Source organism: Polyodon spathula, chromosome 12 (genome assembly GCF_017654505.1).
Source record: "Polyodon spathula isolate WHYD16114869_AA chromosome 12, ASM1765450v1, whole genome shotgun sequence".
Classification (NCBI taxonomy): domain Eukaryota; kingdom Metazoa; phylum Chordata; class Actinopteri; order Acipenseriformes; family Polyodontidae; genus Polyodon; species Polyodon spathula.
The window spans coordinates 7,976,921-7,989,060 of NC_054545.1; the positions used below are offsets into that span (position 1 = coordinate 7,976,921).

Sequence of the window (12,140 nt, forward strand, 5' to 3'; positions counted from 1 at the left end):
TATGTGAATTTTGAGTCAAATAGCTAACAGATTGTAATTGTATTTGCCTTATAGTTACCTCTCCCTATCTATTTCATGAAATCCATTTGCAGCTGCTTGCTAATGATCACTGAGGACATAGATGCTCAACAAGTGAAAACCAGTATGTTGACTCGTGTTTAAGTGAAGAGGTGTTTACAGAAGCAAAGTGTATTTCTAAACCTTACATTCTAACATATCAAAAGCTAACAAGAGTGCAATAAATCCATTGTTCTTTTCATGAATAATTTCAGAATCCCCTTACCCCTAGTTATATTTTTTAGTAGTTGAGTTAAAAGATGTGAAAACATATACTTAATAAATTAGGTTGAGAAACTAAGCGATCAAATGGAAGTTGAGATGCATCATTCAGTGCAAAATGATCATTTACTTCAGCCTGTAGTAATTTCTGACACTACTAGCTATTAAAGGCTATATCTTGTCATCTTTTTTGTTTGTTTTGTTTTTAAAGTGAAATCCCTAAGATAGAGAACATGCTTCTTATGATTGAAAATGTATTTAACTTTAGCAGTTAATTTTTTTCGAAGGGGTGGTGTAACCACGTGGAATGTCCACATACCATATGGTTGTATGGAAAGACACCTGTTGAATGTCTAAACTTCTGCCAGTACCACTGTTTACCACCAGACTAACAGACCCTATTAAAATGTATTTTTTTTTATTAGTCATCACTTTGTGCCACACAGAAATAACTTTAGAGTACACTCTCACAAAAATGATACTTGGTTGAAGTATTGTCCCAGTCCCAGTTTTTTATTTTATAAATGAGAATTTATTGAACGTTTTGGAGTAGCTGCTTTTCCTTGCTTCAGCTTTATACACCCAGGTACCTCTGCGTTAAAGGTTTGTATTTATACTAGAGGTATTTTATATGAGGGCAAGTAAACCATTGCTCTGCATACCAGTTAGCATCTCTGTGTGTTAACTGTGCATCATGTTATGACACAAGACATACCTAACCATTACTGTATGTCTGTGTTCTCTGCACATCTCTTGTTAATACCCTTTCAATCATTTGTCATATCTCACACCTGTTATCTTTTATCTTTCTGTTTTCTCTTTCCTATTTTTTGTTTTTCCCCCTCCTTTCCTTTCCTTTCCACCTCCTGTTTTTGCTTCCATATTTTTCTTCATTGTCAGCTAAAGAGAGAAACGCTGTAATATTTCTGCCCCTTTCCAAACCTCCACTAGAAAACATTGACTGCATCAAGGTAAAGGGCAAAGGCTTGAAACAGAAGGTCTTTCACGCTAGCTGTGCAAAAATGCCAGAAGTTCCTTCATTCTGTGTCTCTGTTTGTTGTTGTTGCTGCTGTTCCTCCTCCTCCTCCTCCTCCTGACTCCTCATCTCTTTTCTAGTTCCCTTTGTAGAATTTTAGCAGTTGAATTAGTTTGTTTAAAAAAAAAAAAAAAAAAAAAAAAAAAGTTAATGTATAACTTGTGGTTTTACTTGAACAAAAACACATGGCTCTGTAAATATAAAAGAGAGTATGTCATGCAAGCAGTAATAATGAACTGGATGTGTGCAGTTTTGTACTATACCACCCCATGGTGTGTAACGACAAAAGGTAAGCCAGGTGCCTTTAACACAAGACATGTACAGTCTGGAGGGTGGTATTACCCTTCTAAAATGGCTTTGAGATAATGAAATGGAAACAAATAGGCACAGCATTCTAACCATTAAAAAGCATGCTTTCAGTTTTGTAAATGAGCGCCCCCCCACAGGGGCTGGTGTCTCCATTCTCACTGCTCTGCTCTTTCTTCCTGTGCTGTCTCTGCAGGCTCGTGTCCCGACGATCAGCAAGTCGAAAATCAAGCAGCGCAGTTAGACGGGAACGGCTTCGCCTCACCAATGTCTCCCCGTGCTAGCAAGAGCCGCATGTCCATGAAACTGCGCCGCTCCTCCGGCTCTGCCAATAAATCCTGATGATCACAATTCAGCATGGACTTTAAACAAAAGACACACTCGTTACTGTTGAAAACAAGAACACTTGCTCTGCCCAACTGTGGTTTTATAATATTCACTTGTGTACAGAAAAAAAAAGAAAGCAAATGTATGTAAATTGTGTTCCTGCCACACACAAAGCAGCTCATCCATTCACACACACACGTTCTTTTATTGAAACACTGGAGTTTATGTCGCCCTGTGTATTTTTTATTTTAGATGTTGCTGCCTAATTTTGCTTTTAGTGCAATGAGTGCAGCCTTTTTTTCTCCACATGAATATAAATAATAGTAGTTGTACAAGATAATGGTCAAATATATAAATTGCATTCATTTTTGTTACGCTTGGTGGTACAGTATATAAAATACCTACAGTCTTTTGACTAGGTATGACAGAATACAAAATGCAGGTTTTATTTTTAGACATTGGGTTTTAAACAAATGCAGGCAGTAGTGAAGACAGATGCTCAGTTTCTGATGAATCCTTTTGGGTGCCAAACCATAGGCTCAGACATGTATTGTAATTCATTAAATTACAGGAATATCCAAGCATTTAAAAGGCTGCTTTGTTTATTCCACTAGTTGTACAGTAAAACGGTATGTAGGAGTGAGCAGTTCAGAGATTCCTACACTACAAATATGTGTTATAAAGAATGTTGTAATGTGACTGGCTTCCTTTTTATACAGTGAAAATGTGTGCAGATTATTAAGTTTTAAAACTTATATTGTAATAGTAAAACAAATAAATACGTACTGTATGGCCTTTAACATATCAAGTTAGTTTGTCAAAAAAAAAAAAAAAAAAAGTCTGGCATAACTTGCATTATCTTCTTCCTTTAAAACAGCTCTATTAGTGATCCTAGTCCCAGATGTAACTGCAGGTCAGGGCTGGGTTTGTGTTGGGGTGATTGCACAGCACCTGTGTGTATACTGAGACCTGCTGGCTTAAAGGGTTAGGCAATGGCAAGGACAGTTCAGTGAAGTCCCTGCTAGACGCTTGGCTGTTGTTTTTATACACAACCTTGCACACCTGTCCCACCTAGCTGAACTACAACCACAGTAAATCAGCTATTATGAGCTTCAAACCGGACTTTTAAATGAGAATCAAAACGATTTGCAATACCAATGTAACATAAATTGCCAATTTTAAGATTTTGTGATCTTTGGACAACATAACAATTTTCATTTCCCAAAGGTGTGTTTTTTTTAAAAATGTTTTTAAGTATCTGGTATCTCTTAAAGGGTTGAAAAGGGATCATTACCACGTGTGGTCTAATATATAATCCAGATTTAATTTAATTTTGTTACATTTTTAACACTTAGAATGCTAGTTGCTGTTTTATTTTGCAGGTGAATTATCACATTGGCATTTTATTCCCTATAATGTTAACTATTTGATTATTCCTGCTGAACAATTATTAACTCGTTCAGCACAAACTTACCTGAAAGATAACATGTAGTCTTAGTTTTCATGTCTGCAAACCAGTTTACTAGATTTCCTAGTGCAGTGTTAAAATAAACACAACCTATTTTTTAGTTGTTGTACGGAACTTATTTTAATGCTATTATTTGTTAAAATGGCAATACACTTAATGTAGATCAATATTTATTTGGATTTAATTTATGGATCGTTGTAACATATTCATAAAATCCACACAGATACTGCTCCATGCTCAAGCATGGTCTTAGCATTTCCCAGAACCCTTTCACACACAAAACGTTTTGGATTAGGTAGTGTTTTCTGACTTAAAAACTGCAAGTTTTAATCAGTTATTTACATTACTAATGTAAGGGTGTTAAAATCAGTTGAATTTTGGTATTGTAAAATGTCCTGGCATCTTGCATGAATACAATTATCAAAAGCTTTAGGTTCAATTTATATTAAAAATAATGTAGATAGTGGATGGACAAACCTAAAAGGAACAAAAATACTGGCAGCATTCTAAGGGTTAAATTGCTGAAGTAAAATGAAACGTCATGTTTTCAAAGCATTTCCTCCATTCTTAACTCCTATTTTTTTAAGGAGAAAAACCATGTTAATGTAACAACGACAAACAGTAAAAGAGGACTTCAGATATATTAGTTGTTTGGTTCTAGTTTTGCAAAATGAGCAGGTGTTTTACCACGTTAAAACAAACAGGAGTTAATTAAAGACTGGAGTAAACGATTTGAAAATATGTCCCGTTGTGTTCTATTTCTTGGGATGTGTGGACTTTGCAAAAAAGACTTGCTCACGTTTAGTAATGTATGTTCATGCAAACCAAATGCAGCATGATGCCAGTACTAACTGCATGTGTAAATATAAGTATATATATATATATATATATATATATATATATATATATATATATATATATATATATATATATATATATATATAATAAACGTATTGTCATAAATGTAGTATCTATACATTTGTAATGGCTATAAAGGAAGGAAAAGTGGATGTGCAATTTAATATGACAATAAAAAATATTCTTACCATCTGTGTTCCAAGTCTCTATATATATATATATATATATATATATATATATATATATATATATATATATATATATATATATATATATATATATATATATGTCTGTGTACATTATACAGTAGTTTTAGAGGTCGTTGATGGAGCTAATTTATCAACAACGAGCGAAACTTGCCTGGTCTTAAATGAAGCCATTCACACGAATATCTTAGCTCGAAATACCATAGTCTTGATGTTTTATTTGCCGGAGTTACCGTGAGGCTTGGTGTGTTGGTGTGCTGTGGGTATTGCTGGTTTTGTAAAATAAAATGTCTTTGGAAATGGGCAGGGGCAATTGGACCTATTTAATAATTAAGTAGAGGGTGTGAACCAGGGCGGACTGGAAATACCGAGGTTGCCGCTCCACTAATGACATAAACTGTACAGACATTTAATTAAAATAATAAAGTAAACGTTGTTTTTTTGTCGTTGCCCACAATGGGATAATCGACTATGGCAACAACTGCTTCTCCAAATAGTTGCACTTACCAAGTGAATTGACCAAAGGAAGATTTTGTATTTTAGTCGTACACATGTTTTGAGTCTTGTTTTGTAATGACCTAATGAACTGTTTCTCTCTCCGTTATTAATACTACAACTGAAAGTCATTTGTTTTTAAATATTGTGTTGAACTTGCTTGGGAAGTAAACACAAACTCGGTGAACAAACCGAACCCAAAGACGAAATCTTAAAATGTATATTTATTTATTGATATTAAGAAAATAGCTTCAAACTGACGTAAGAAGCATAATAAAATGCAGTTACAATTTCAGCAGTTTTAAGCCATAGCGGGTATAAATAATAATGCAATAACACAAATACCTTCATGTGTCACGTAATCGTTTTGAATACCTTTGTTCAACAATGTTATTATTTAGGAGATTAAATGTGCGAGAAATAAATGTGATACACACATTTTTACAATGCTATATACAGACCTTTCTTTATTCTTCTTCAAAACATGTCTTTAACACGGGAATTCTCGAATTAATAAATCCTATACCCTCAAAAATAACATGTTTGAACCTCTTCTTGGTGTAAACCCGGGATGCAGCATAACACCATCACAGATGCTTCTTTTGTATAGTAGTTAATAAATACATAGAGACTAAGTGATATATGAATGCCGTATTTAGATTAACAAAGTTACATACATAGGCCGTTTACAAAACAATCAGACTCATTATTTCCTGCAGGAAAATAACTTTATAGAACATCTTAAAAATATATACTGTACTACAACTATACATAACAAACACATTTAATTCCCATAGGAACTACGATACATATTTGTAAGACTTTATATATATTTTGGAAAGCTTGGACAGTCGCTAGGGTTTGAAATTAACTATTGCTTGATTTCTTTATAAAAACCATGACTATCAGAAATCTTAAATTGAGCTTGTTGAATTTCTTTGTTGCATACAACCCTATGAATTTAAATAAAATGTTAACTGCATTGTGCAACTGATTTTACCCCCTATGTAATCTGTACACAATTACTGGGTCACAATTTATGCAGACTTGATCCATATACACGATGTTTGTAATGAGTACATTTTTTAAATTCAAAATTTGTGCACTTTGCAATTAGCAACCTGGCCCGACCGCCATCTGCAGTAAGAGCACCTGTCTACTCTCAGTCGGGTGGCACTTGTTGATATGCCTTGTCAGTCCAGGAGAGCTGAAGAAGGTGGAAGGACAATGCTTGCAGGAAAAGATCTGCTGCTCTCCTTGCACGATGTCTGGTCTCTCCTGTGGGTTGCTGTTTTTCGCGGGGTTTACTGAGAGTCCTTCTCTCACAGCGTGCCACAGCCGGTGTTTGTCCCTAATGTCTGCTGAGGGGAAATGGACTCCGCATAGGTGACATGGAAAGGTGATATGCTCACTTTCTATATGGCTGTAGGACGACGACCTGACTGCTTCATGGGCGGCCAGGTGTTTTCGAAGGTAAGCCTGTCTGCGAAATTTCTTCTTACAGTAAGGGCATTCGAATTCCTCTTCTCTAACCTCTGAGGTCGGCGAGCGTGGCGGAACTGCAACATCTGTTGGCTCCGCGCAGCCCATGATCCTTGAGCTGTCCATGCACTTTGGGTGCTGATCAAAGAGAACAGATCTCTCCGCTGATATAAAATGCTGGCTCAGAAACGGGGAACTTTCCTGAGATCTTTGATGCTGCTGTTCTCCCTGGTGAGTGGCGTCTGTTTGGCGGTGCTGAATTAAGCACTGGGAGCTGTCCAGGGACGGGTGGTGCTGATCGTGTACTAAAAGATTCCTGGCGTTTTCTTTACCCTCTACTGACGGGTTGACTGTCTCAGGATGTATAAGCTGGTGCTGCTTTTTGCTGTCCTGGTTCTCTCCGTTGTTTGCAGGGCGTGGCTTGTGCCACCTACGGTGAGATGCTAGGTTGGCTGGGCAACTGAAAACTTTATCACACTCGGGGCATCGATACTCTACCCTGACAATGCGGGAGCACTTGTGCTGTGCTAATGAAAATGGGTCGGGGTATTCTTCTTTGCAGAGCTGACAAATAAACTCACCTAAAGGTTTCCTGTTGCCCGAACTGGATACAAGTTTAGATTCGGGACCACCTTTTTTTATTTTTATCCCAAGAATTGGTGAGGTGGTAACCTCGTCTTCAAAATTGAGTTTTCTCATTACTTTTGGTTTCTTGGCCACCGGCTTGCCCCTGCGGTCTGTAGAGTTCGCGAAAGAGCGTTTGATAGCATGATGGAGAGGGGAGTACAAGTGAACCGGCGTGTCCATTTTCATCTCTGACGCTGTGAAATGCGAGCGGTGCATTAGTAGTCTTTCCATAGGAGACATAGAGGAGGTTATGGAAAAAGACTCCGCTGACACAGGTGAGCTCAAACACCTTTCAAAGAATGTCTTCTTCAGTTCTGTGCCAACAGGCTTGATGGGACTGTAAGAGGCATCAACCCTCCCAGGAGAACCCTTCTCTGGTTCGCAGAGTTTAGTTTGGGACAGCTCGGCGATGACCACACTCTCCACCGTGTTCTCGGCGCTTTCTGGGAGATTTGGTTGTCCTGTTTCCACTAATACACTCTTCAGGGATTCTGGAATACTTCCTGGTGACGGTATTTCTGACCATATCTGGTTCGGGCACATGATCACCTGCACTTCTTGAGTCTGCAGTAGGTGACCCACATTTGGCGGTCTGCTGTCCTCAGTCCGCATCCTGTACGATGCAGAAGAAGCCCGCTTTTTCCTCTTGACTAAAAATCCTCTCGGCATGTCTTGCTCTTTACCGGAACGAACAGTAAACTGCTTTAAACTATCAAATGCAACCGCGCGTGCAGAGTGGAAGATGTTTTGTGGCGACAGACAGAGCGCGATCTGTTTTTATCTTTGGTCGTGCCCTTTGTTTTTTGTGAAGTCACTATTAGTGACAAAGCCCTATCCAATCATTATTCAGAACAGTCGTCAGGGAGGAGGAGCTAGGAGACTATATATCAATATAATTTGAGATTTTAAAAGTAAATGTTAAATGGAGACCGATATTTTATTTTCCATTGTTAAAGTGATACTTTGGTGTTGAGTTTTTAAGATTATGCAGCCCAATAAAGCCTTTAAAAATCATTAATTGATAAGCAGTTCTATAAGCAGTTGTCAATATCAGTTGTTTACCTTTGTTTATCGTTTATTTGTACACCTTGTGTAAATCTATGTATACAGCCTACCGAAGACGTATACTGCTCAGTACACAAATCTGCATACAATATTGTAGTTCTCATGTATTGTTCCTTGTCTAAAGTTATGCATAATGAACTGAATTCAATGTGTCTTAAAAACAATCATTGGTGTGATACTGTTGGTGTATAATACAGTTCACTAAACAGCTTTCCTTTTTGTGGAGATAGAAATGTCCTTTTTGAACATTGAGTTTGTAAACTCATTAATATGCATTCTGTTTTTAAGTTCATATGACAAATCAAGACATACTCATTTATTTCTATTAGAACTAAAGGTGAAGGGAACCGGTATATAACATATGAAATAATACAAGCACTATACAGAGACGATTGGCTACAGTCTGACTATGTTTGTGCTGAATCCTGTGTACATGACCTTGGGACTGGGATAACGTAATTTTCAATAGCGTCTGTGTTTAGAAATCTCTCATCATCTATGCACTTACAGCAGCACTCATCTCCATAAAGCTGCCTTTTTCCCCTTTGACTGAGTACAATGTATAGAAAATACATATGAGATGCAACCCTAGTTGACCTGTTTTTTTTAATACATATATAATTGTGTGAAGCATTCGCATCTACGTATGTTATTTAACAGTGCCAACTTTTTTTTTTTTTAATTAATGATGAACACAGTATATATAACAATAAGTGGATTTCTGTTGAGGATTTTTCAATATTAAAAATAACCCCAGAAAGCCAAAAAACTGTTTGTAAGACAAATGCAACTGCAGATTCAGATGAACCCATTCGGAAAAAACCCACCCTCATTTATTTATTTATTTATTTATTTTTATTTATTTAATTTTTTTTTTTTTTTTTTTTTTTTTTTTTTTTTTTTTTGCGAAATGGACGTCATATATTTCCGAATGTATGTTCTGCAATGCCATGATATCATGACCCTATTTGCATATTTGCACAAAGTAATACTGGATTATTTAATCAGAAACTCGTGAAAACATTGCATTCTGTGGAATTCATCAGCTGACACTGAATATGATCCATTTTAGCACAAAGTATATTGATTTCCTCACTGACACCCTGTCACATGGTTTTGGCAGATCTGCGGGCATGCCATAAAATGGAACTCTGCTTTGGAGAGTAGAACATTAGTATTTAGGTTACCATATGCTACTATCTAAAGCTGAGATAATCTTCACCAACAAAGTTCCATAAGGGGTGGATAGGCCGTCATTTTAATTAGTTTTAGATGCCAATCAAGACTTGAAGGTCTTGATTACATTCCTTAAAAACAAAACTGGATCTCATGGCTGTGGTACAAGTAGAAACGAACGAACTTCATCTAATTGAAATACACCCTAGTGGCGTACAACACAATCAGCCCCACCATAGACACGATGAATATTTATAATTCTGGCTGATTAACAAATCGCAAGATGGAAAATACTCCCTCGGTGTATCACCATTTGTTCATTCACTCATTGTTGGCCATGTTGACAGTATATTTTACTGTGTAATGGCCCTTCACTATCCACGTTTTCAATACTTCAGTCAGATAGCGAAATAAAGAGGGAGCACTGTATACTACAAAGCCACAACAGAATAAGAAACAGACTTCTTTCTTTGCAACTAAATACAATTTGCTTATTGAATGCAGTATATTTATTTAAAACTTTTTAGATTTATTACTTGCAGTATTTTGTAAAAGGGACACTTTTTGATGTTCTGCATTTGTGAACTAACATTGTTGATGTGAAATACAATATACAACAATGAAGCATAATTGACTTCCATCATCTGCAAGCTGAATTATTGTGTCACCATGATGTCACAGTGGTTTCCAGGTAACTCGACCCTGTAAAATAGCTTGAAGTAATTTGAAACCAGCTTGCTGGAATGGAGGCTTCTTGTGTCAACGCTGACCTTTAATCAAGGATGGGTAAATCTGCACCTAGATTTTATTTTATACTAGGCTGCAGGTGTTCTCAGTACTCAGCACTTTATTGAAACCAATAGTACCTATATCCATGACAAAAAGTTACACTTTAGAAATACATGTGGAATTCTATTCAGATGTCCTTGATGCGCATATTTCTCAACACTGTTACTTACCTACAGGCTTTGATCTAATCTTCTATTAAAATATTTTATTTTGGTCCTCTGCTCAGATTTACATGTAATCTTTGTGCAAAGTCTTCTAAACAAACAGTTTGCGTGTGTGATATTGTGAGGCACGGTGCTCTGCTAGCATTTAGCGTAATGAAACATTTGTAACAGGCTGCCTTCTTAATCTGTCCTCTTGATGCACTTTACATGATCTTTCATTACGGCAATTGGAGCGCTTGCTGCACAACATATAATGAATGTTAGATGTTAGATTAAGCAGTTTAATTCAAACTGCAAATCGACTTAATGTAATCTTCCTTTCAAACATCCATTAGCCAAAGACCCCTGTGTGAATATATTGGCTGGATTCTTGTAGATACCCCATTAAGAATTACAGGAATTCTCTTTTCCCAATCAGCATACAACCAGCAGGGACCCCTGGATGACAGCAAACAACAATGAGATATTAACATCATGACTATGCAAAGATCAGGTTTGATTTTGTATAATAAAGCATTACTGTCAAATACAGCACGCCACAGTAATGTATTCGTTTGAGATGTTTATCTTCCTAATTTCCCACAGAGATGCTAAATGATAGGCTACAAATATACTGAAACCCTACAGACTCCAGCTACCGAATGAATATATTACCGACGATGATAACAGTGCATTGTCTCAAAGCCCTAGATAAAACCATCTTTCCAAACAAAAGACAGCACAGAGATCGTTTGCGTTGCATTCTTGGAACTCGCATATACCGCGTTTCCGAATTAAAGAAATGCTACAGTAGCTAATGAATGATATAGTCGGATTCATTAAAAAGTAGCTGTAATTGAACGGCATGGGTCAATATTTAGATGAACAAATAAATAAAAAAGTGCTTTGTATGTCGAAACATTATTTAGACCTTATTTAAAAATATAAAGTGTCAACAAATCCATTGGAGTACAATGGTTTATGAAAATAGCGCTTTGTTCTCTTCTACATCGTTTAGATGTCAGTTTCCTATACCGTAGTGCTAGTTTATTGTAAATAATAACTAACATGATGAAGTTTGATTGTACTGCTTTTTCTTCACATCATATTTCATAACCACATTAAAATGTGATTACACAATAATTTTAGTTGGGAGACAGCCCCCAATAAACCCTTAATAGATTTAAATCGTTGCTGTGAAACAGACCCTTTCTGGTTTCACAGAACAAATTATGGGAATAGCTATCCCAAGAGAATATCTGCTGCTATCTTCTCAGCAGAAGGCAAATTAAGCTATCTGCATTGAAAAGGACAGACTAAAGGCAATTTTCCCAATTGATAACCTTCCAGAGGGAGAAAGGGCAGTAAACTGCGATCCACCTCCCTACAGACCTGCAAGCCTCGATAAGCGATCAGAGTTACAACCACATTGAAACAAAGACAGTCGCTGGCTCATCTGTGGAGTAGCACAACGGATACTGACAAGTATCATTGAAACGTAAATTAACAGTCAAAGAGAACAGTGGAATTTCATTGCTTCCCAATGGATACTGACAAGTATCATTGAAAACTGGGTCAGTTTCTAAAGTGTAACTTTTGTCATGGATATAGGTTCTATTGGTTTCAATAAAGTGCTGAGTACTAAGAACACCTGGCAGCCTAGTATAAAATAAAATCTAGGTGCAGATTTACCCATCCTTGAAACATAATTATTGTGGGATATTTTCTCTGCATTTTTTAAAAGTCATTTTATATTTTAGGTATATACATTAATCAGATCAAATAGGAGTTTGAAATTAACATATTACAATTGGCTACCTATCGCAAGGTGAAGTGTCCCAGATTCAGCACCAAAACAACCGGCAAACTGCAATCGTTCCTTC

At 36.6% G+C, this 12,140-nt stretch overlaps 2 protein-coding genes across 12 annotated transcripts in view; one reads left to right on the top strand and one right to left on the bottom strand.

Annotated features, from left to right (window-relative positions):
- The window catches only part of LOC121324771 (ral GTPase-activating protein subunit alpha-1-like), a 48,065-nt gene extending 43,764 nt beyond the window's left edge, over positions 1 to 4,301 (top strand). For 5 of the 11 annotated variants that reach the window (XM_041266936.1, XM_041266942.1, XM_041266934.1 and 2 more), the window contains one exon: positions 1,818 to 4,301. In XM_041266936.1, the coding sequence (XP_041122870.1) occupies positions 1,818 to 1,963 (146 nt within the window). In that variant the 3' untranslated portion in view covers positions 1,964 to 4,301. The remainder of the gene's footprint in view (positions 1 to 1,817) is intronic. The other 6 variants (XM_041266943.1, XM_041266944.1, XM_041266939.1 and 3 more) reach the window with 2 other exon arrangements.
- Positions 4,302 to 4,614: 313 nt separating this feature from the next.
- LOC121324086 (insulinoma-associated protein 1a-like) lies at positions 4,615 to 7,812 on the bottom strand. Its single transcript, XM_041265549.1, has one exon. It carries the CDS (start codon positions 7,751 to 7,753, stop codon positions 6,089 to 6,091), a length of 1,665 nt encoding a protein of 554 aa, XP_041121483.1. The 5' UTR covers positions 7,754 to 7,812; the 3' UTR covers positions 4,615 to 6,088.
- Positions 7,813 to 12,140: the final 4,328 nt, after the last annotated feature.

What these genes read in the sequence shown, in the direction of transcription:
- LOC121324086 (XM_041265549.1), bottom strand. Translation starts at nt 7,753, where the DNA reads ATGCCGAGAGGATTTTTAGTCAAGAGGAAAAAGCGGGCTTCTTCTGCA.